The following is a 26,296-nucleotide window of genomic DNA, read 5'->3' on the forward strand; positions in this document are numbered from 1 at the left end:
GGAAAAAATAACCACACAAACCCTTGTCTTTTTCTCTCTAGCCACGTCTGTGCCTTACCCAGTGTAGCCGTCTGCTGCCGCACGTAGTGTCATCTATTCCTAAAACCAGTGCCGCCGACCCTGCCGCTAACCACCACCACGTTCATGTAGCACCCTCCCTTCGCGAACGTAATGCCACTGACCACTGCCGCGTAGCACCGCCGCAGGATCCTCTCGCGAACACATCACATCCGCCATCGAGGAGACCGCCACATGTCCACTATTGTTGTTGTGTTGAGGTCGCGTCGTTTCTTCTTCTTCTTAGTTTTGGATGCTCCTTTTTACAAATTTTGGATGTTTTTTCTGCTAAATTTTGGATGTTTTTTTTATCTTGTTCTGGATATTTCTTTTGTGCTTTAGTGGATGTTTCTTTTTTGTATTGGGAGATTTTTTTTATATTATATTTTTTATTTTTCTTTTGTGCTTTTAGTGGATTTTTTTTTAGCTCGTTCCGATCTTTCTTTTCTGCATTGGGGGATGTTTCTTTTGTAGGGGCTTATGAATGGCTCAGTTCGCAAGTCAAATGGTTAGTCGCGATCGACATCAAGTGTCCGGTGGTGCGACGAAAGGTGTGGCATGGAGCGCCATGCGTGTCACGATGGGAGAAGTCGCTCTACAGATTGGTTTTTTTGCTGGCGCGTGTAATCCTAATTTTTAAAACTTAAAAAAAAAACTGAATGGTTTTGAAAACTTGTTCAAGTTAGCAGGTACCCTAGTTGGTTACTCAGATGCATCGATGAAAAAAAGATACTTTATATATACAACTTAGTAATTTTATGTCAAGTAGACAATTTTAAAACAAGGTCAGGAGCGTTAAGGTTGCATTTGTGACAGTTTTCCGCATAGAGCAAAAGTTTGGTTTTGGGCAGGGAGGAGTTGGTCACGTTCATAATAGAGACTGTATAAGCAAAAACTTGCTTGCTGTTTTGTAATCCTATTTTTAATGAAACAATCCTCTCTAATGAGTTTGTAAAGATTTGTAACATTCACTTTCAGTTTAAGAAAACCATTATAGGCTGTAAATTGGTTGAAAAAGGATTCTAGTGAGTTATTGATAGATAAATTTTTTTTCAATGATCATGATTAAAGACTTTAGAAAAGAATGTGAATTTCGTCCTACTTGCGTAATGATATTGATTATGTTTAAGTTTGGCATTTTGGCAAGGATGACGATTTCATCACGCTTGCTCAATACTATAAACGATGTGTGGATATGATTGTTTTGTTTCGTTCATATTCTTTCTTGATGTAAGGTATGGTTAGACATTTATACCTGGATCAGTTGACCTCTATGAGATTGTGACAAGATATCTTTCCTCCTATGGTAGACTTTTGGTAGGGCTAGCAAAACAGACCAAATTTACCGGGCCGATTTGCCAAAATCGCCAAAAAAGTGGGCCGAGTGAGATTTTAAACTCGCAGATTTTGGTGGCTAGGCAGATTGGCTCAACAAGCTTGCTATATTATTTTTTTAAGGACATTCTAATAGTTAACCTCAATCATATAAATGTTTAAATGGGAGAAAATTAGGATTTCAGTTTCACAATCTCAAAGTTTCACTGCTTAACCACACTCTTTCTCGGACACACAATCTCACTCACGGTAGGAATAGATTCCCTCGATTTTCTTTTTCAGTTGAGAGAAAAAAGTACGATTTTTAACCTTTTTATGTTTTCTCTCTCGTATTTTCTCTTGATCCCACATATAAAATATTTGGTGAGAGATCAAATTTACTCTCAAGTGAAAAAAAATTGAGAAGATCTAATCCTACTTACAGCCTTGTACCCTTACTCACGCTCTCATTCAGCCATTGTCATGCTCTCTTCCATGGCGGTCGGCCACTCCGGATCTCCCATACGGCTCCCGCTCTCCAGTTGTCGCAGTTCTCCAGCGATGTGGTGTGCTCTGTCGGATCTCCTTTGTGTCTCTCTTTGCTCCGTCTCTCTCTGTCTCCATCTCTCTCACTCTAGGATTTCTTCTCTATGGCGACGTCTCCCCTTCTCATTTGTCAAGCACGCACCAGATCTCTCCTTCGTAATCTCGCCGTCAGAATTAGATTCTCCACCCTAAAGTCACAGCCCATTGCTCAAAGTCACAAAGTTGCAAATTCGTCGTTGCAAATTCACCGTTGCAGATGTGCCCCCTTTTCTGCAATAATGTCACGCCTCTTCCTTTACGGCGACATCAAAGCAATTGCAATTCACCATCGATTTTTTCTGCTCCTGCTTCCTCATCCTCATTTGTTTTGTTTCTTGTTTCAGTTGCGTTTTGTTCATTGATTATACTAAAAAAATTTGATTGTGCAAGAAATTTCAAATTGAGTAAAATACTAAAATAGTACTCGAAAGCTTACGACGTTAACAAAAATAATTCAAAAAGATACTAACAATTTCTGAAAGATTTAAAACTGCGACAGAAAGTAGATATTAAAAATATATTTTAAAAAAGATTTTAGAGATCATATTTTGATACAATTTTTTACAAATATCATTAAAAAAAGTTATTTCCATCCTTAAAATTTGGTTAATTTATATCAAGTGAATTTTTTAAAAAAAAAATTAATTGTAAATGACCAAATTTTTTTTTTGAAAAAATAAAAAATCTAGAGATTAAATTTTACTTTAAATTTTTTGTGCATTTTATAAATATTTATTCAAATATTATCACAAAAATTCAGAATAAATAGATAAATTATTTATTAAATACGAAAATTTTTTTTATCACTTATAAAAAAATAAATATTTAATTATTATTTTTGTCATATTTTTAAATCATTAAAAAACTATTTTATTGATAATATTTTTTTAAGAATTTTTTTGTCAACGTCTAAATTTTTTCGATACTGAATTAGTAGTTAACTCTTTCTTTCTAATGATGTGTTCTGATGATGTGTTTCGATAGTGCAAAAAAAAAACTAATCATACCAAACTGTTCGCTGTTAATTACCAAACTTCATAAATGATCCATGTGACTTTATTTTGTCAACAAACACTTTCCATGCGGGAGAAAATACTGTTAAATAAAATGGATTTTTTTTAAAATTTTTATAAAAAGAACACTTTATTTACAACATGTGTAAATGTTTCTCACCATGTGTAAAGAAACTATATAGAAAGTCATGTACACATAAAATATTTGATGGAATAAAAATTAGTGTAAAATAGTTTAAGATTATTTTATTTTATATTTTTAATTATTGTTTTTCTTTTGTATTAATTAATTACTACTAAAATAATTGAATAATATTAAATGTAATGAATATGTAATTATAAATAATACAATAATGACGAAATTTAGCGTGGATAATGGAGAGTCATGATCCCCAATATTTTTTTTTTAAATTTAGTAATAAAATTACATAGAACATAATTAGACTTCAGTTGGTTAAAGTCCTATATAACCATCCTAAATACACTCTGTTCAAGTATAGTTCTTCCATTTAGTTACTATTTTTTCTTCGAATTGCTTGGACTAATATTAATGGGCTAATTAGAATGATTATGAGATTTATTTAGATTCATACGCAATAATTAGAATACCAATACAATATTAATATAGATAGATAACAATGAGTATATGCCGGAGGAGCTTAAGTTGATCATATGATTTTAGTTGTGAAATATATAAATGCATGAATGTTGGTATTTGAAAACACACTTTCTGTTTAATTTCTTACACGCGATAGATTTATTAGTTATCAAGAGAATTAAATTATGATCATATTTTAACCATAAAAAACTCAAATAAAAAAATATACATTATTATCGATCTCATCTTATTATATACACTAACCATAAAATTTACGACTCAATAATTTATAGTGACATTTAAAATTTAAAATAAATCACTCAATTATTTATAAATTTATAAGAATGTCAAAAACTCAAAATAAAATACTCAACCAGTTTTATCAATGACAAAAATCAATAATTAATAAGAATCCACCACCCTATAGAAAATTCTAACAATAATATCATATTATTAATTAAGATTCCGTTAAGGAGCCAATAGAGTATTTGTATAATGTGTACAATAAGCTATTTATTTGGTTCAATATGAGTTAAAAAATGAACATTCAGGATAAAATATTACTAATTTCTCAAACACAATACACCCATACTATCCAGAATAACCATTCGGATACCCAAAAATAATAAACATCTGATATCCTATTGAATCGAACATTCCTAAATCCCTATTGTACATATCGTACATATATTCCATTGGCTCCCTATACTTCCGCCGTTAATTATTTAACATGCATCAATATCAATGAAAACATTAAAAACTTAACAATTGGAACCAAGAACTAATTTGTTCATGGTTTGCAAATTGCAACTTGACATACTATAATAATAAAATAATGATTAAAAAAATTAAAGTAAAAATTTTAAGAAATTAAAATAAATCAGGCATGTAATAATTTGAAGGATTAAAATAAAAAAACTTTGCTGTTTTTTATTCCCCTAAATTATAGTCCCAATCTTATAAGCTACTGGTCGAAAATTTTCATTCATTCAATTTTAATTATATTAGTAAAATTTAAAATGTATTCCCCTATATAATAATGTAAATCATCGAAACATCATAAAATTATTCAACATAAATCAATAATATATACCCACAAAAATCTTTCAAATATCTTCTACTACGAAAATTCCAATAATATTTAAATACAACAAATATATGAACGAACAATTAACCAAGAATATTAGATACATATACAAGTGGACAATATAAAAAGCCAAACAAACCCCAATCATAATGTCCACGGTCCTCTGAAAGAAGACACATCTTGAAGTATTTCACGTGTTTGGGCAAATATTATTATCACATCCCAAATTTTTGGCAATATATTTTCATATCATACATTAATTTGATAATAATAGCAATATATATTAATATGTACCTTTTGTGTTTTTTTCTTCAATCTGGTGTATTCACCAGCCTGTAGTTCTGGACACTTGACTGGATGTATAGTGAAAATCACAATGTTTTGGGACCTAGCTACATATATAGCTTTACATCAATTATTAATTTATTATTGTGTACAATTTTGCCTTTCTCTTAGAAAAGACAAATAGAAAAGACATTAAAAAATCTTAAAATATTATAAAAGAAAATGCTTGTATGGAGACACACAAATTAAATTATAATCATCATTAATCATTGTCAGAAGTTCGTTAATGTTAGGAGAAAAAAATTTAAAATTATTTTATTTAACTCAGCATTTTATGTAGGTGCGGTCTCTGGTGGCCCTTTATGTTCGGTGACTATGCTGGCTATAAGCCAGAGACCAATCAAAAAGTGACAGGTAAAAGATGGAATTGCAACTGACCAAGGATTTGACTTGGTTAAAGACAGGGTAAATTTTCTAATGAAGCATGGTAAATGAGTTAGAGAAGAGTTAATTACCAGCTGATTCTTTTATTTTTGGACAATATCCGGACTGGGCAGCCCAATCCGAACCAGATTTGGATCCATGACCTGTTTCCTACCCAAACCCACATTGGCAACTCTCTTCTTCTTCGACTTTCTTCATCTTCCTCCTCAAGGTTCCATCACGCTGGCGCCCTGCATGGAGTTCCGCGCTGCCACCTGTCCTTGTACGAAGCTCTTCCACGTCGTCGCCCGTCCCTAGCCGCTGCTGTGCTGCTGCAAGATCGGATGAATTGGCACACGTTCCTCACCTGTTGTGGTCTTTCCATGGCCGTCCAGAGCTAACTCCAAGACATATCCGTTGTTTTAATATTATATATTTTCGGAATAAACTAATATGTTAGAAGGTCTAAAATCCACACTGAACTCAAAAAATTAAAGCCCAAACAAACCCAACATATTATCCTTTTCAATCTCTTCCTCCCAACTAAGGAGAGGATCACCACCAAAGTGCCCTGCATCCTCCTCCTCAAGTCTTAGCCAAATTCAGAACCGTACTGTTTCATCCCTTCAGGGAACTGTTCAGCGCAGACTCTCAAACTACAACCGTACGTTAACTCCTTTTCGTTTCTCAGATCTAGAGATCAGAGTCATAGTAACCTCGTTCAAAGTGAAGTTCGAAGATAGAGAGTTGTTGATTTGTTAGAGAAGGATGAGACTTTATGATAAGACCCATTGCTAGCGGAAGTTAGATTAAATTTCTAGTACTCTATAACAACTGAATTTGGTGGATTGCTTCTTTGGCTTGGGGTTTGACTTGCCCAAAAAAAAAAGGCTATCCAAGATGAAGGTGGCAATGCAGATCGGTGGCAGTAGCCACGAAAGAATTGGCTATGGAAGGCGATAAAGGGACAACTATAATGACCTTTTTAACCTTTGGTCATTCATAAATTTTTAAATTATTTTTAGTAAAAATATTTTAGTTACCTGTCTTGCATTAGTGATGATGATTAATTTTATAACTACAAACCTATCCATTTTTATAATATAACAAGTGTCATTTTATTATTGGCAGGTCAATACCTAGCCATCCTTAGCCACCACTAACCAAGGCACGAGAGACATCACCTTTTATGTATATAATATTTATAATTACACATTTATTATATTTATAATTATTTAATTATTTCAACTGCAATTAATAAATATAAAATAAAATAAACAATAATTAAAAAAATACAAAATAAAATAATTTAAAACTGTATGTTTTCGATTAATTTTCTATTATCTTCTAAACAGTTTTGAAATTTTTATTATAATATAGAATATATAAAGCAGCACTTTCCACTTAATACCATAAAAATGAATTTTTGATATATTATATATTATTATTTAATTATTTCTTATGGAATAATTCATCACCCATAATGTGGAAAGTGGATGCCAAAATAGGACTACTGTATATATAATGCCATAATACATACATATCAATAGAATAAGAAATTAAACCATATACACTATGGCCATCTTTCTCTATGTATCAATAATTGTATCATCATTTTGCTACATATATTATTTCTTCCATAGGAGATTATGTAAGACTCCTCTCCTAATAGATTGGCCTATCCTTGGCATGTTACCAAAAGTGTTGTGGAACTTGTATCGGATACATGATTTCGTAACCGATATTTTGAAACAACATGGGAGAACCGGTGAATTCATGGGACCTTGGTTCACCAACATGAACTATTTGGTCACTAGTGACCCCATGAATGTTCATCACATAATGAGCAAGAGTTTTGACAACTATGTCAAGGGCTCCGAATTCCGCGAGATTTTCCAAGTATTTGGACTTGGAATTTTCACGGCGGATTCGGAGACCTGGAGGTACCATAGATCTTTGCTTCTCTCGTTGTTCAAGAATAGAAGATTCGAGATGTTTCTAGAAAAGACAATCAAGAAGAAGGTGGAATGTAGCTTAATTCCCACATTGGAAGATATGAGACAACATGGGATTGAGGTTGATCTACAAGATGTCTTCAATAGGTTCACATTTGATAATATATGTTCTATTGTTTTAGGGTATGATCCTAATTGTCTTTCTATTGAGTTCCCTGAAGTTGCATGTGAGAAGGCTTTTAATGAAGCTGAAGAGTCGTTATTCTATAGGCATGCTGTTCCAAAGAGTGTTTGGAAGCTTCTAGAAAGGCTTCAAATAGGTCAAGAGAGAAAGATGAGTGAAGCTTGCAAGGTGTTTGACCAATTCATATACTCTTGCATAGCATCAAAGAGAGAAGAGATAAGCAAGTACAACAAAAGTAGTCAAATAGATGAAGCTCAAGTTGACTTGCTTAGTGCTTTGATGATGATGAGAGAACAAGAACAAGAAAAGGGTCAAAGTCAAACATTATTAGTCAACGATGACAAGTTTTTAAGAGACTCAGCTTTTAATCTTTTTGTGGCTGGAAGAGATACCATAACTTCAGCTCTTACTTGGTTCTTTTGGCTTGTAGCTACAAACCCATTAGTTGAAACCAAAATTCTTGATGAAATCAAAGAAAATTTTGGATCAAATAATGATGAAATGAAGCACAAAGTTTTAGGCATAGAAGAGGTGAAAAAGCTAGTTTATCTACATGGAGCTCTTTGTGAATCTTTGAGGCTATTTCCTCCTATTCCTTTTGAGAGGAAGCAACCAATCAAAAGTGAAATACTCCCAAGTGGACATCATGTGAATCCAAATACAATGATCTTACTTTCTTTGTATGCAATGGGAAGATATGAAGAGATATGGGGAAAAGATTGCTTGGAGTTCAAGCCAGAGAGATGGATATCTGAAAAAGGAGGAATAATTCATGTGCCTTCTTACAAGTTTATTAGTTTTAATGCGGGGCCAAGAACTTGCTTGGGAAAAGACTTGTCTTTTATGCAAATTAAGATGGTGGCAGCTTCCATTTTGTGCAATTATCATATTCATGTGGTGGAAGGTCATCAAGCTATCCCAAGTCATTCAATTGTGCTTCTAATGAAGGATGGTTTGAAGGTTAGGATAACCAAAAGAGAAGGCTTTTAATTATTTCAAATGTATGAAGTGTGGTAATTATAAAGCTATAATACACACGAGTAAATGGATCACTTAATAATTTTAGAAAATATGTAAGTGTGGTGGGTATATATACATATATTTGGTGTGAAGAAATAATGGAAATAAATGTTTTTTATTGTTTCAAGAATTATTTTATTTTATAAATAAATCTTACATTATTTATCAGAGAATCAGATTTTATTTTGTTTAGTTATTCGTGATAGAAATATATAATTGTGTTTTTTTATATTAACTTAAGTTTCTAATAAGATAAGTGGTTCATGATATAATATTAAATTAAAGTTTGTCCCTATAATTTAAAAACTTAGAGGTTGATCCTTATTAACAAAAAATTTTAGTTTAACACAAATATAAAAGAAGTTTATGTAAATTTTGAATTTAAATTTTCTAAAGTGAAGAGATTAATAAAGTGAGGATTTAATTACTATGTGTAACACCCTAACTTTTAGCACGTCATGATCGTATCAAAAGCAAGGCGTTACTGACCTGTTTTCCTTATTTACTATTTAATATTGAGTTTTTAGTTTAATACCGCGTTTCGATTTTTAAGAAAATGCCGGAAAATATTGTTTCTCATTAATCAAAATAATTCATCAAAGAACACACAGGTAATAGTAATCACTTAATTAGTAATAATGATAAATATTATACAAAAGAATTCAAAAGAAATTCAAATACAATTCCTATCTTTCGGTATAAAATAAAAGAAGGCCACTCAGATAAAAACGTCTAAAACATCTTTTTTTAAAGATATTTTTATGTTGTATTTTAATTGGTTTCTATATAATTTATTCGGTATTCCTTATCACATATTATTAAATTTCTCAAAACATTTTCTTTCCAAAAATAATAAAAAATATTTAATTTGGACTAAAATAAAAAAGTGATAGATTAACTATTAATTTTTTTTAAAAGATTATTTACATAAAAAAATATATCACATTCATATATATATATATATATATATATATATATATATATATATATATATATATATATATAACAAGCTCAAGCTCTTAAAATTTTTATAAATAAAAAAATAATTAATTTATATTCGTACAATATATAAAATAATTACTATATTATTATTATATTATAGATTAAGATTCACTAATTTAAATTTTTTTATTTTTAATATAAGTATTAAAAATAAATAAAATTTTTATAACTAAATATAGTGTAACAAAATATATATCATATTAATTAGTTCTTAAAAAATTCTAAAAAAATAGTTTCTTTCATTTTAGTAAAATAATTATTTATTAAAGTAGACAAATTAATTATTTTCTTCTCATATACAGTTTTTTTAAGACATAAAAGTAATTAATTAGGACATTGGTTAAGATAATTAAAGTCACAATTTTATTAAATTTTTAATTTAAAGAAAAATCCTAGTTAATTTTGGTATAGAAATTTTGAATTTGAAAACATTGATAAAAATTATGTTGAATTTTTATTTATTTGATTCTCATTTAAATTAATCACTACATAAGTTAAAGTTATGTTTTGAAGTTATATTCGAGCTTTAATCTGATTTTTAAAGTTTCAATTTACTTAGTTTGATTTTTTAACTTAGGTATCCGTGACTCATATTAGGGTTTTAAGTGTTTAGTTGAAAAAAAAATAAGATAAAAAAATTTCAATTGTCACATCAAATAGTCGTTAGAATGTATAATGTAGCAGTCGTTAGTCCATCTCAGTATGTCGTTAACGAATTTTGTGAGACAGTGACAAAAATAAGATTAGGAACCAATGTGAGTCATAACTATTAAGTTGGGAGACTAAATTGAGTAAATCGAAATTTTTGAAATTAGATTGAAACATAGTTGTTAGAACCGAACCAGTGATCAAACCGGTCAAACTATCGGTTCACTGGTTTATTGGTTCAACCGATAAATTACTGGTTAAACCGATAAAACCGGTCTCACGTAAATATAAATATAAAATAGTTAAAAACTTAAAATTAAAATTTGAAATACATATCTTCACTAACATTTTATGAAGAATCAAGTCTCAACTTCTAAAAATAACTAATATAAAAAAACAATAAAATTTTAATACTACAATAGTATCTTATTTTGACACAATAAAAAAAATAATTAATTCACAAAACTTATCATCTAACTATAATATCAGTAGATTTTAACACTAACATCAAAACAAATAACCTTAATCACAATACTAGCAATAAAATAGATCAAGTAAATTAATAATGGTATATAATTAAAATATAATTAATTTTAAAAATAAAAAAAAAAACAAAAATTAAATTAAATTAGATATTTATGTATACTATATAATTAGTATTTGTCAAATATATTACTAAGAAGGGCAATAGCTAAGTGGCAAGTAGAGGTTGCTCTTACTTCAAGGTTCTTGGTTCGAGACATTGTGGAGACATTTTAAAAAATTTTTCAATCAGACCAGTTTGGTTAGATCGGTTTGCACCGGTTCTTAACGGTTCACACCGGTTTTATTCTTTAAACGGTCCAAGGAGTAAACCGATCTAGTCCGGTTCACTAGTTTTTCGAACAATTAAGTTGTTTTAATGATAATTAAGATCTAATAATGGTTTATAATAAAAGAAGCATTCTTTTGCAACAATGAACCTATAGTAGTAGTTAGGGGTGTTCGTAGATTAGATCATATCCATATAAATCTACAGTATTTATCCGTATTTGATATGTAATTTAAGGATATGATCTGATCTGTAAGATGATCGGATTGAATCGAATCGGATCCACACTCTAATCAGATAGAAGTAAATATGTTTAAAAAAGTAAACAAAAAAATTTATTGACTTTTTTATAAAAATAATATTTTTTTAATATTTTTTGTTTTATTGATATATTTGATATCTGATCCAAACATAAAAAGTGCGAATATCAGTGGCGGAGCCACGTTATAAAGAAGGAGGCAATGGCCCCCCAAAATAAATAATATGTATGTATAAGTTTCAATTTTTTAATTTAGTTTTTTTTTATTTTTAATTTTTCTTTCTTCTTAACTTATATTTTTCATGTTGGCCCCTCCCAAAAAAATTTCTAACTCCGCCCCTGACGAATATCGAATTTGATCTAATGAGTTTAGTGTAGATTGAATCGAAATTTCAGCCATATTCCATCTGTAAACACCCCTAGCAATAATAACTAAAAAATTATAATGATTATATTTTTAACTAAGAGGAAGTGCAAAAAAAAAAGTACTAAATACAAGAACATTTAATCAAATATTAAAAATTTTTTTACTTTAAAACAGTTAGAATTTTTTTGCTCATATATATATATAATGTAATAATAATAATAATATGATAATTGTTTTATATATCACACAAATATAAATATTTTTTTTCTATGATCTTAAGAAAGGTTTTGTAAGTCTCTAACCTTGTTATCGATTTTTGTAGTGTTAGCCCTCGTATTATCAATTTGATTCATATATAATTCGGATGATAAATTATTTGGTGACGTGCTTTTTTTTTACTGTGATATACTTGTTTATTATTATTATTATTATTATTATTATTATTATTATTATTATTATAATTATAATTATAATTATTATTATTATTATTATTATTATTATTATTATTATTATTATTATTATTATTATTATTATTATTATTATGTACATTAAAAAATAACAGGTCAAATTATTGCCATAACATAATAGAAGTATCCTCTCTAATGGAGGAAACAAAATTCTTTTCAATAATTTATTTAACGTTTAGTAGAATAAAAATAAATTTTATTAGAATAAATTTTAGTACGAGTTTAATATTTTTATTTATCATAAAATATTTATACAATTACTTATAGATAAATTTTGGAAAAAAGAAAAAAAACATGATTTTTAATTTTTTTTTAAATAAACTTTATTTTTAATTTTAAAATAAATTTTATTTTTATTTTTTAATAATATTAATTTTTTACCGTATATAATTATTCAATTATTTTTTAATCATATATAAATAAATTACTTTTAATAAGACTTTTTTGTGTTATTCAATTATCTTTTCTAAAAAATAATTAATTATTAAAATAATTAAACTTTTCACAACAAAAATAATAAAAAAATTATGAACAAAAAAATTAACCATCCTGATAATTTTTTGTATTTTTATTCATATTTTAATTATAAACATAAATATAATTTAATTATATTATTTATGAAATGCGACTATAAATGTAGATAAAATTTAGTTATATTACTTTTATATAGTTTCATTATATTGTATTGCTTATAAAGTTAAACTAAAATTATGACAATAGAATTGTTCTTGTATTTTTATATGTGTGACTAATTGGTGGTGTTAAAACATTACTCTTAATTATAAATAAGGTTTATAATTTAAAAAATCAAAGACTCAATTAAAAAGATATGAAAAAAATAATGTTAAAATATTCTAACTCTTTAAAATAAAAATATTCAAAATTCAATTAAAAATTATTTAAAATTTAAACTCAATAAAAATTTGTATTCAATGTGTTTTGTATTAAATATATTTAATAACCTATTATATCATATTGGTTGAAATTAGTTTTTATAATGTTAATTTTTTAATAACACTTTATTAAAAAAAAACCATCTTTTCAGAATTTTTTAAAAACTAATTAATATTATATATATTTTGTTACATTACATCTTGTTATAAAAAAATTATTTATTTCTAATGCTTATATTAAAAATAAAAACAAAATTTAAATTAATAAATTTTAATCTATAATATAATAATAATATAGTAATTATTTTATATATTATACGAATAAAAATTAATTATTTTTTTATTTATAAAAATTTTAAGAGCTTGTTATATATATATATATATATATATATATATATATATATATTGATGAATGTGATATATTTTTTTATGTAAATAATCTTTTAAAAAAATCTAATAGTTAATCTATTACCTTTTTAGTTTTAGTCTAAATTAAATATTTTTTATTATTTTTGGAAAGAAAATCTTTTGAGGAATTTAATAATATGTGATGAGAAACACCGAATAAATTATACAGAAACCAATTAAAACACAATATAAAAACATCTTTAAAAAAAGACGTTTTAGGCGTCTTTATCTAAATGGCCTCCAAAATAAAATCTTAAATAACAAAGGCGAGGGAATTCTATGAAAATAACTTAACACATAAACTTAACTTAAATAAAACTCCTAATCGTCCGCGGCTTCAAACTGAATGCTTATTATTAAATAGTAAATAAAGAAAACAGGTCAATAATGCCTTACTTTTGGTACGATCATGACGTGTTAAAAGTTAGGGTGTTACACTATGTATTTTTAATTAATTTTTATCATATATGAGTCTTATTATCTTAATTTAAAAGTGATTAATTTTTTACTTTATCATTTTACTAATTTTTTCGTTCACTCTTGAGGAGTTTGATCTGCAAATTTCATCCAAACTCAAAATAAAATAAATTGGAAGTTAGGACTGAATTAGTTTTAATTTAAAACTTTAAAAAATATTAAGGATATAAAAATATTTTATATTCTAAAGCGGTTAGAAATGAACGCGAATCGAATCGGATATGACAAAAATTTTTGTTCGATTCGCACTAAAATAATCAGATTGGTTCGGATCTCAAATATATCCACAAATATAAAAATATTTTAAAAAGTTTATTGTTATTAAAAAAATATCAATAAGTCTATTTTTTTTTACTTTTTAAACATGTTTACTCTTAAAATATTATTAAACACTTCTTAAATAATAAAAATTAAATAATACAACATATATGATAATTATTAGATGAAATAAAATATAAAAAGAATATTTACTTGTTTATTTATTTATTTTTGCGGATCTGCAGATATACGAATACCTACATGAAATCCGCATCCGATCCTATTAGTATACGGATCGGATCAATATCCATAATTTTTCGAATCAGATTCGAATAAATATCGTGGATACAGATCGAATTCGATCCATAAATACTCCTAAATATCTTGTCATGTGGCTACATTTACTAAACTTAAAGATGGGCTAAATTAGGAGAAATAAGGGAAGGTTTTATGTAGCTGCTTTTTTTTTATGTTTACTTAATAAAAAAGATGGTCTTCAAATTGAATTTTAGTATTATGCACTATAACATAAAAAAATAGAAAGCAGATTAAAAATATAAAAGCCCCAACATGATCAATGTATAGTTACGTAGCTACATATTTATGGATACTAATGCAAGTTGTGGGTCCAACACCAAAGCCAATCTGTAGTCAGTACTACAATGTCATACTTCATATAGTCTTGAGAAGTAGAACCAAAAGGACCATCTATACATAATTTTGGACAATAAACTGATCTCTTTACGGTATAATGAAAATATATCACATTCTTAAAGTCCATTCTCAGCTTGAAAATAATATTTGACTTTATAATTTTTTACAATTGAGTAAAAAAATATACACATGAAAATATAAAAATAAAAAGTACGAAAACAGAAAGAACAATAATCATCAACACTATGTAAGCAAGCATCTTGACAATAATATGACATAAGGTAGATATCTAACCAAAAGAAAATTTTGAGAAAGACAAAGAATATAGTGTTAATAAAAGTGTGTTCAAAGTCAACCCTAAACAAGTTAGTCTTTTCTTAATGAAAAAGTCACTAAATTTTTTTCCAGAAAAACCATAGTGTTTCTTCAAAATCATTGAAGTTTGTGGCACATTTAGTTAGAAAATTACACCAAATTTTCTTCAAAATCCTAATAATAGCTATTGTTCAAATATAGATTTTCTTGTTTTAAGGGGCAAAGCAAATTTTCATAAAAAATTACTTAATAGATACTTCCTAGGAACACCAAAATGTAGGAATAATTAAGGAAATGGAATGCCTACTTTTACATTTTACCTCGCCTATGTATTTGCTTTTAAAGGCTGGAAATGATTTCAAAGTGACTTTCAATTAATCAATCTATATATTTCTTCACATCTTCTATCCACTCTCATTCTATCTTCTTCAACAGACACAACTTGGATGTCATCTACTTTTAAAAGTTAAACGGAAAAATTTTAGAAAATCAAAAGATAATAATAAACCCGAGAATGAAATCATTTTGGCAGGCACATTAATACCAAAAATGGTGATATATCAGAAATAGATGCATTACATTGATCATAATAAACATCTCATATCCTAATTTAATATGTACTGATCTAGATGATTAAAATGGAGATTCAGGTTCAAAAGCATTTATAAGTTTATGAGGACTCTCAAGCATTTATAAGCAAGCTGCCCTGAAATTTTCTCTCTAATCCCTAAAATAGAGGATTCAATTGTATCAATTGCTAAAATTCAAAACATACCTTATAGTACAAAGATAGATCACTACAACAGAAACGGTTAATGGCGGCGGTTCTTTTCATGATTAGCGGCGGTTTTAAACCGCCACAAAATCAAATACCGGTAACTTAGTGAACCGCCTTGAATATTGGTACGGGGAAATGATTGTGCGACAGTTTCCAGAAACTACTGGCATAACTGCCGCTAAATTCGTATTTTGCGGCAATTAATTTAGCGGCAATTTTTAACCGCTGCGATATGCAAGTATTAGGATTTCTGTCATTTTTACCGGCAGTTACAAACCGCCGCGATGATTTGTGAATGATTTTTTTTATCACTACCTTTACATCATGAACTTTTACATTCATGAAAGGTAAAATGATACAATCAATTTCTTGGTACAACTAAAAAATACTTAAGAGATTTGAAATTTGGAATTACAGAGCAAAACATTTAGAAATTTGAAATCCTCTTAAGAATAGATATAAGGATGTATAGTGATCTACTTTAAATTTACATGAGATGTAAAAAAAGAGCAGGCTAAGAACCAAATTAGCTGCTAGAGAAAAATTGATAAAAAAATTTACATAGCTTAAACAAAAGTGAGCATGCATATTAATTAAAAGTTTTCAAAATACAAACTCTAAAATCACAATGAAACTATCTCGTCAAAGCATCATATGGTTAAGCCGCAAACAAAAAATAAACTGCTCCATGTTCATCAAAATTCAATTTAATTAAACCAAAATCTTTTCTAGTTCTTATCAATTCTTTTAAATTATGAAACATATATTTTTCAAGTTGATTGAATGACAGAAAAATGTCGGCAATTGAGATTTTAATAAAAAGAAATGCATTATACTTAAAAGAATGTTAAAATCCAGTAAAAATCTCAGGAAGAATTGCATACACCTTCCTCAAGCCACTCTAATCCATCAAATATAAAGTCTAAAAAAATTAATAAAAATAGAAGCACTTTTGTTCAATTAATAGATAATGAAAAATAAATATTAATATTCTTTTGGTTTTTAATAAGATAAGTTTCAAAAAACCAATTTATAAATAAAGAAGATTTTTTTTTTCAATAAAATTTACTTAAACGAAGTCATAACATATAAACATATGAAGACAAAAGAATTATTTTATAGAAGATCATACTAATTGCCTCATTTACTTAATTCCATTGGCAACAATGAAATAGTCTATAGTTTCCAAATCTATGAAAAGTTACCACTCCCCAAAGTACTTCTTTTGATCAATGCAAAAAATTAAACTTTATATCTTCCTCTGTTCCCTTGCTGAAATTGTGTCAAATTAATTAGTTACATATATATATGAAGAACAAAATTACGGTAGATACGGCGGCAACACTAATAATATAACTATATAACTAGGATGGCTACAAATATTAATGTGCGGTAAGAAAAGTTTAGAAAATATGTGAAGTGACATGTATAAATTAAATTAAATATATATAAATATGTAGTGCTAATTTTTAATGTGAACAAAAACTTTTGCAAAACCTAATCTAATTCCAAAATCTCAGCTTTAAAAAGCTTGACAATATTGGGCTGAGATTTAATTTTCTTGGTCATCATGATGAATCATAGACCTAACTCTTCATAATTACATGTCAAGGGCTACTTCCAATGCAACACTTTCGCCTTCTCAACTTTAGAAAAAACTTGACAATATTGGGCTGAGATTTAATTTTCTTGGTCACCATGATGAGTCATATAGGCCTAACTCCTTAATTATATAACAATCCTGCTAAAAAATTAATAGGAGTTTAACTAACAACAAATCAACAAATATTTTTAAAGTGTATTTTATATTAATTAATTAATTAAAAATTATTTTTAAATTACACTCTATACTTAAAGTGATAATTCCAAAGTTGATTAATTCATCTCAGCGTACTTTTATTTCATGGAGACAAAGTGCGAACATTATAATGGCCCAAGAAATTATTCATACTATAAAAGTAAAAAGGGCCTGTTAGTTATATGGCGGTGAAAATTAATTTTGAGAAGGTTTATGATCACCTTAACTGAAACTATATCACGTCTGTTTTGCTGATGATATTGTGTTTTTTGGTGAGACATCCATAGAGCAGGTGGGTCTAACTGGAGATAATAACGCACTCTTAATGCTTATTGGTTCGTAGTACATACAATAATTGATTTTAATTACATCTCTATCACGCAGTTAGGATAAATATCGTTTGTGACTTTGTGGACTCGATGAATTGCCTAGTAAACACATCATCTTTATATGGACCACCTCTACAATAATTGATAGTGATTAGTAAAAAAAAATTGACATATATATATGACATGCGAGAATATATAAGAACACAAAACATACAACCAACTCATCAAAAGACACTTATCTTTGTTGATTTTATGATGATAACAGCAATCTTTTGCTATGTAGCAATAATTGCATCAATATTTTGCTACTTATTATATTATTTTTTCCATAGGAGATTATCTTGCAAGAGTCCTCTCCTAATAGATTGGCCTGTCCTTGGAATGTTACCACAACTATTGTGGAATTTGTATCGGATCCATGATTTCTTAACCGATATTTTGAGACAACATGGGAGAACCGGTGAATTCATGGGACCTTGGTTCACCAAAATGAACTATATGATCACTAGTGACCCCATGAATGTTCATCACATAATGAGCAAGAGTTTCGATAACTATGTCAAGGGCCCTGAATTTCGCCAGATCTTCCAAGTCTTTGGGGATGGTATTTTCGCCACAGATTCCGAGAGATGGAGATACCACAGACTGTTGCTCCACTCTGTTTTCAAGAATAGAAGTTTCGAGATGTTTCTAGAGAAAACGATTCAAAAGAAAGTGGCAAATGATTTGATTCCTGTATTAGAACATGTGGTACACCAACATGTTGAGGTGGATCTACAAGATGTGTTCAATCGCTTCACATTCGACAACATTTGCAACATCATTTTGGGGTATGATCCTCATTGTCTTGCTATTGATCTCCCTCAAGTTATTGCATATGAGAAGGCTTTTAATGAAGCTGAAGAATCCATATTCTATAGACATGTAGTGCCTAAAGGTGTTTGGAAGCTACAAAAATTGCTTCAAATTGGTCAAGAGAGAAAGATGACACAAGCTTGCAAAATATTTGACCAATTCTTATATTCATGCATAGCAACTAAGCGAAAAGAGTTAAGTAAGTATACAAAAATTGATGAGTCTCATGATCATGTTGACTTGCTCACTTCTTTAATGAGAGAAGAACAAGATCAATTACATGATGATAAATTCTTAAGAGACTTAGCATTTAATCTTTTTGTAGCCGGAAGAGATACTATAACTTCAGCTCTTACTTGGTTCTTTTGGCTTGTTGCTACACACCCATTAGTAGAAGCTAAGATTCTTGATGAAATTAAAGAAAATTTTGGGTTCAATAATGATGATGAAATGAAGCACAAAGTTTTAGGCATAGAGGAGGTGAAAAAGCTAGTTTATCTCCATGGTGCTTTTTGTGAGTCTTTGAGACTTTTTCCTCCTATTCCTTTTGAGAGGAAGCAACCAATCAAATGTGACACACTCCCAAGTGGACATCATGTGAATCCAAGTACAATGATCTTACTTTCTTTGTTTGCAATGGGAAGATTTGAAGAGATATGGGGAAAAGATTGCTTGGAGTTCAAGCCAGAGAGATGGATCTCTAATAAAGGTAGTGTTGTTCATGTGCCATCTTATAAGTTCATTAGTTTTAATGCGGGTCCTAGAACTTGTTTGGGAAAGGACATATCTTTTATTCAATTGAAGATGGTGGCAGCTTCTATTTTGTGCAATTATCATATTCATGTGGTGGAAGATCATCAAGCTATTCCTAGTCTTTCAATTGTACTTCTAATGAAGCATGGTTTGAAAGTTAGGATAACTAAAAGACGGTGCAAGTAATTAGATGAATATAAGTTTTAATTTGTGATGTTTAATTTTAAGAGTTGTAAAAGCTGCTAGATTGTTACTATATAAATGTGTTAATTAGATAATAATTTCTAAAATCCTTACATATTTATAGAGTATCTATCTAGTTCATGTTTGGAGAATATGTAGGATAATTTATTCTGAATTTCTATTTAATTTCTCATGAATTCACAACATGTTCAAAAGTTCTAGAGAGTAATCAAAGTTAGTATTCAGAGCACGAATTAAAACAACGAATAATTGAGTTCATATTATCATATACTGTACATGGAGTTTATTGATTTGATATTAAATATAACAAAAATATTTGATAACAAAACAAAAATTAATTAAAAATAGTCAAAATTTATCTTATTTAAAATGTATTAATTATTACAATAATTAATATATTTTAAATAAGGCAAGTTTTATTTTTTTTTCTCTAATATTACCGTATATATAATCGAAAGTCAAATTAGGTGGGCTAACATACCAGACCAAAAAGCCAAGAAGGGAAGTGAGCATTAGATGATTTTTTTTTTGTTTTATGTTACTAGAAATTAATTCAATATTGAAGGGATAGGGTGCTTTTCAATTTCTCTTTGTTTTTTCCCTTTAAAATATATAGCTGCCTTGCTTTCATGTTTTTGAGGTTTTACAAAATATATTTTCTTTTATTTTTTTAGTTTTACATTATTTTTCAACTCAATAAGATAAAGATGAATCTATTATAGATTAAAATTCAATTTAAAAATTTATAGTTAATTAATAAATTACTATATATATAAAAAAGAAAAATTTAAACTCTCAATACTATACTAAAAATGAATTTGAAATTTTGACACTTGTTTAAACAGATAAGTGAGTTGACCAATTGACTAATCTAAATTGATTAATATTTTTTTTCTTTTATTAAATTAACTGATAATTGAAAATTTTGAAAATCAGGACTGAGTCTGCAGAAATGGGCCTGATGGGATTGTAGAAAAAAATCTGGTAAGTCCCTTGGATTGAAGCCTCATCATAATGGGAGACTCGCAGTGGAAAGAGTTGCATTATTTGCCAAGTCATTAATAAGGTTCCAATTATACCATTTTTCTTAAAAGTTGAAGCGGATAAGAAGAAATAATATTATAATTATATTTTAAATATATATTTTTAAGTAATAGTTTTTATTTTAAGATTTGTTTGATTATTCTTTTTGCGTATATATTTTTTTATTTGTCTTATACTATTTTTTTTAATTAATCAAGAATCAAAATTTATATATTTTAAATACAAAATTCTAATACTATGCCATAAAATTATACTGGCTACTACAAGCGACGATAGAGTTGGGATATGAGTGGAATGACACTGGTTACTACAGGTGACGATAAAACGGTCAAACTATGGCAATTTAACCTTCAGTTTATAGTCGGTCAGTTTTGCACTAATTTTTTATATCTATAAAATTTAAGTTGATGGGAGAATGTACATAAATGGTTGGTAGTATGCAATCTAAAACTCGAGTATGTAAGTTGTAAAGTATTATTCGTTAAATGTTGAATAGGATGATTGATGTGTATCTGGTGGAGAAGATTCTTGTGTTACATGAAAGCTATGATGGAAGATGGCACATGATTGTACAAACCTTTTACTGTGACTGAATTCACCCTATATATGACATCTCAACAAATGTTTAGAATGGAAAAAGTTAAGAACCAAGTACACTAATGAGTGAAAATTGAACTGCAACAAAAACCAACAATAACTCACTAACCCCCTTATCCCTACACACCCCACTTAACTAAGTCACATTATATTCATTCGCTGTTTGATCATCAAAACAGGCACATGGTTATTACACCAACAATAAATTGAATTTGGCGGTTCCTCTAAGCTCCACAAGATTTTATAATAAACCGACACAATAAAAATTAAAATTGTAGAAACAAATTAAATCAATAATTTCATGCATGCATCCATCCGTCCTTCTCTCCCACCAACCATCTTATTACAATACATGCTTATTTCGTGGTATAGCTCTTCTCCAAGTAAGAACAAATTATGTAAATTTATTTGTATGTATCTTCTTTGAGATCTTACTATTTAAATATAACAATTGACCAATCATAAACATGGGTCCTGAGGATAATATGAATTACCAATTTACAAGCAATCCAAATTACTTAGTGTTCTGAACAAATAATGGTATCTGTAATAATAGTTAAATGAGAATACGATGTTATAAGATAACGGCGGCAGGTACAAGAAAAAAAATTCGACTGATAAACTCTAATCTAAAATAACACCTAAAAAATATTATTGACTTAAATATCAGAGTGTTTTATAACTTGTTTCCGACTTAATTATGATTTTATCAAAATTAAAATTTCCGATCTTTTTAACTCACCAATTAGTAATCTCTACGCCTAATATGAACACTTAGATCATTCATAATTGCTAGGTAATACAGTAGTATATTATACCTGTTCTTACCTGATTATAGCCGAACTATAGATCGTTCCCGAGCAGTGGTAGGCCGAGCTTATCCTCGAGTTGTAGTATTCCACCACCAGCCAGCAGAGCCAAAGGGACAAAAAAGGGGGGGGGGGGAAGTACCTGCAAAAGTACTCCGACGCTCAAGTTAGTTTTGTAGAATTATTCTTAAGAATTGTTTAGTCAAGAAAAGTCTACCTTTACCGATTCTCCTTGATTGCTTTTTATAATCGGAATATCATAACAGTCATATTCCTAGACCTGCCGTTTAAGGCGTAACGGACGTAACCGATCATAAGGTCAGTTATTGCCATAAACTCGGCTCAAGTAATTTGTCGGTTACCAAGACGTTTTCCGAGCTATAACTCGTAACCGATGTATAACAGTCGTATCACAGCCCCCAAGCTTGGCCTGGATTTAGATGAGGCAGGTTGAGCTTTGAAATTAGATTTTGACCGAGTTATAGCTCGGCGTAAGGAGCCCCCAGTTCAACTTGACTTATCTAGTGGGGTGTATTTATTACAGTATAGCAAAAGTTACTGGGACAGTTAATGATGATACCTGTCCCTTCAATGCAGGTGTGAGTTCCAAGGTGTAATTTATACCATTGAATGTGGTTTTAAATGAAGGGTCAAGATTAAAACTTTGGAATTGAAAACGGTTTCTGAAATGAGTGGCTTAGAAAGTGACGCTTAGGTACTTCCGTGTGGGGGTTCGAGAGCTTTAGTCTCTTTGTCTTCTGAAAGCGGTTTTTAACTATGAGCAAAAGAGGTTAGAAGTTCTGCTCTCTCCCTTCTCTTCATTTCTTCTTTTCTCCGTCTGATAAGTAAAATGGGTGATTCGAAAGTAAAGCTACTGCCTAAGGTAGAAGACGATGGATCGTATGGTTGGGTTGGTGAGGATGTGAAAATAAGGGCCTCTCTGTTCTTTGATGAAGAAAGTGTTAGAGCAATATCTTTAGAGAAAGTAACGAGGCCCGGTTTTCACATCGAACTGATTCCGTGTAACCGTGTGGATAGGGTTTATCACAGAAAAAAGGATTTTGAAAGTTTTTATTTGTATAGTTGTATCCTTGAAGAGTTGTTTGTGAAATTACCGTTTTCAAAATTTGAATGTAATATATTGAAACAGATGAACTGTGCTCCGTCCCAGGTTCATCCTAACGGATGGGCTTTTATAAAGTGTTTTGAGGTATTAATGGAGTTCTTGGGTATTGAACCTGAGGTAGAGCTTTTTTTCTCACTTTTTCAAGCAAAAGGTGTTTGGAAAGGTGTCTGGGTAAATTTGAACAGTACACCCGGATTTGCTGTTTTTAAATTATACAAATCCTCTTTCAAAGACTTTAAAGAGATGTTTTTTAAAGTGAGGTCGGTGGAGAAGGAATTTCCGTTCTATTTGGACGAGAATCTCGGCGAACAGTTTCCTCTTTTCTGGTGTTGTCATCCTAATCACATTTTGGGCCCTGAACTAATTTGGCCGCGAAATGAATGTATTATCAATTTTTTAATGGAGATGGTTGATCTGGGCGGGTTGATATCTGTCTCTAACTTGTTGCCTTGGGAGGAAAATAGGGCTTCGGTAGTTGAATATTTGGGTAAGGGTTTGTTGATTATATGTTCTGTGTTAAACTCTGATTGCTAAGAGTTTTGTTTTGTTGTTTTCAGGTGGTAGATATCCTGGGGTCTCAGCGTCGAGTATGAGGGCTCGTTTTAAGTTAAAAAACTTTGAAGGTTCCTCCTCTAACCTGGAAAAAGTGGAAGGGGAGGTTGAGGTGAATCAACCGATTCCGAGAAAGAAAGGTATCGTGTTTAAGAAGAGAAAGTCCGAAAACTTGGAGGAGGGGAAAAAAATGGTTGAGCTTGACGAATTGGCGAATTTTATCGTGAAGCAAGAGAAGCTCCACTCGTTTGAGGAAGAGGGTGATGGTTCGTCACTGTAGGACAAGAATTTTCCTTTTAATGTGGTGGCGGACGAAGTTGTGCAGTCTGCTTCTGATGTTACTCGTATTGATGAAGTAGGAGATCTTGGAATAGACCAATTCATGCAGGTCTGCTGTGTTGTAAAATTTTATTATATATATATATATATATATATATATTTAAGCAATTAATTGGTTTTGCAATAATGCAGGTTTTGGGCTTTCGGCTGGCCAGCATTGGTCGGAGCCAGGAAAAGAGACATAGAAAAATGTTACAATGTGCATCTGAGAGCACAGAGTTAAAAGGTCAGCTTGAGACGAAAGAGAATATGCTTTCCGAGCTTGAGAAGGAGTTAGCTGCTGTGAAAGAGAAATTGAAGGTCGAGAAGGAAGAGCATCAAAGTGTTTCTGAGGCTTTAGAGAAGAAGAAGGGTGAATTGAGTACTATGAGTGAATAAATCGTCGAGGTTACGATGAAATTGAAGCAAATGGAATCTAGTCGGCAGACTGATGTCCTAGATGCTTTTGCAGAAGGTTTTGAACGTGCGGTAATTCAGGCTAAGTTTTTGTTTCCTGGCAGCGATTTTACTGCCATGGATCCGAGTAAAGTAGTTCGGAATGGTGAGTTAGTTGACGATGAAGATGAAGCTGAAGAAGGTGACGATAATTTGGCTGACTAAGATATTAGGCTGCATTTTGGGTTATCTTTTTGTTTGTTTTAAAGTGGAATGATGTTATTCCTGTAAGAACTGTTTTTTTGTTTGATGATTTACGTATAGCTGTTTTGGCCATTATGGTTTTGGCGTTGCTTATTTTGTTATCTGATATATCCGTTGGATTAGGATGTGGTTAATCCTACTTTTATGTATTCCCGTCTGAGGGTCTGATTAATTTGACATGCTGATTAAGGTTTTATCAGCGGCGGTTTGCGCATGAGTTATCAATGCGACTTAAGGTTTGGCCGATGATATATAGATGTGTATATTGCCAGATCGTAATGAGAGACAATGGATACGAAATATGTAGAATTATATATAGATATGCTAAAACAAATTTTATTTAGTGCAGTACCTTTACAATTGAGATAGGTAAGCTAGCCTCGTTAAAACCTTCTTGAGCAAAACCATATATGGAAAAATCTCAAGTTAGGAAAAAGAGTACTAGCGTGCTGCACCTTTGTTAGCTGTAGTATTTCTTCAATGAGGTAACATTCCAAGTGCTAGGAAGTGTTGTTCCATCTAGTTCCTCTAGCTGATAGGCACCTTTACCGATCACTTGACGTACTCTATAAGGTCCGTCCCATGTTGCGGCGAGCTTGCCGTGGGAAGGTGGCTTGCGGGCTGTTTCAGTTTTTCGTAATACCAAATCGCCTTGGTGGAATGATCGTGGCCTGACAGTCTTGTTATGACGTTGAGCTATTCGTTGTTGCAATGCTTTTTGCCGAATTGTGGCTATAGCGCGGACTTCCTCGATCAAGTCAAGCTCGGCCCGGCGTGCTTCATCATGGGCTTTATGTTGTGTTCTCAAGGAGCTTTGTGATATCTCAATCGGAATCATTGCCTCTGATCCATACACCAAACGAAATGGTGTTTCCTTTGTTGTTGAATGTACCGAAGTATTGTATCCCCATAAGATCTCCGGAACAAGCTCGGCCTAAAGGCCTTTAGCGTTGTCGAGCTTCTTCCTTAGAGCTTGGAGGAGGACCTTGTTGGCAGCTTCTGCTAAACCATTGGATTGAGGATGTTCTACTGAAGAAAAGTGTTGTTTAACTTTTAAATTCTGCAAAAAAGTCTGAAAATTATAGTCTATGAACTGGCGACCATTATCAGTCACAATATGTTGAGGTATACCGAATCTACAGATTATGTGCTGCCAAACAAATGATATCATTTGTACCGATGTAATTCTGGCTAGAGGTTGAGCTTCAATCCATTTGGAAAAGTAATCGATTGCCACAACTAAAAATTTTACCTGTCTGGGTACCGTGGGGAAAGGTCCGAGGATATCAATTCCCCATTTATGAAATGGCCAGCTTACCGTTGACTGGTGTAGCTCTTCGGCTGGAATATTAAGTACCGGGGCGTGCTTTTGGCAGTGCTCACAAGCTCGGAC

The 26,296-nt window shown here is 30.2% G+C and overlaps 3 protein-coding genes across 3 annotated transcripts; 2 read left to right on the forward strand and 1 right to left on the reverse strand.

The window, feature by feature from the left end:
* Nucleotides 1-6,926: 6,926 nt before the first annotated feature.
* Nucleotides 6,927-8,694, forward strand: LOC112801925 (alkane hydroxylase MAH1). The gene has a single exon (XM_025844876.2). The coding sequence runs from the start codon at nucleotides 6,938-6,940 to the stop codon at nucleotides 8,489-8,491; it is 1,554 nt and encodes a 517-aa protein (XP_025700661.1). The 5' UTR covers nucleotides 6,927-6,937; the 3' UTR covers nucleotides 8,492-8,694.
* A 9,498-nt stretch (nucleotides 8,695-18,192) lies between these two features.
* Nucleotides 18,193-20,946, forward strand: LOC112801926 (alkane hydroxylase MAH1). The gene is made up of 2 exons (XM_029298729.2): nucleotides 18,193-19,549; nucleotides 20,734-20,946. Exons 1-2 carry the CDS (start codon nucleotides 18,238-18,240, stop codon nucleotides 20,757-20,759), a joined length of 1,338 nt encoding a protein of 445 aa, XP_029154562.2. The 5' UTR covers nucleotides 18,193-18,237; the 3' UTR covers nucleotides 20,760-20,946.
* Nucleotides 20,947-25,363: 4,417 nt separating this feature from the next.
* Nucleotides 25,364-25,741, reverse strand: LOC140173238 (uncharacterized). Its single transcript, XM_072196027.1, has one exon. It carries the CDS (start codon nucleotides 25,739-25,741, stop codon nucleotides 25,364-25,366), a length of 378 nt encoding a protein of 125 aa, XP_072052128.1.
* Between the last annotated feature and the right edge of the window lie 555 nt (nucleotides 25,742-26,296).

The sequence above is a fragment of the Arachis hypogaea genome, chromosome 5 (assembly GCF_003086295.3).
Source record: "Arachis hypogaea cultivar Tifrunner chromosome 5, arahy.Tifrunner.gnm2.J5K5, whole genome shotgun sequence".
Classification (NCBI taxonomy): domain Eukaryota; kingdom Viridiplantae; phylum Streptophyta; class Magnoliopsida; order Fabales; family Fabaceae; genus Arachis; species Arachis hypogaea.

What these genes read in the sequence shown, in the direction of transcription:
- LOC112801925 (XM_025844876.2), top strand. Translation starts at nt 6,938, where the DNA reads ATGGCCATCTTTCTCTATGTATCAATAATTGTATCATCATTTTGCTAC.
- LOC112801926 (XM_029298729.2), top strand. Translation starts at nt 18,238, where the DNA reads ATGATGATAACAGCAATCTTTTGCTATGTAGCAATAATTGCATCAATA. An exon ending in GAGATGGATCTCTAATAAAG is followed by an intron (nt 19,550 to 20,733) that starts GTAGTGTTGTTC and finishes TTTGAAAATCAG; the next exon opens with GACTGAGTCTGCAGAAATGG.
- LOC140173238 (XM_072196027.1), bottom strand. Translation starts at nt 25,741, where the DNA reads ATGATTCCGATTGAGATATCACAAAGCTCCTTGAGAACACAACATAAA.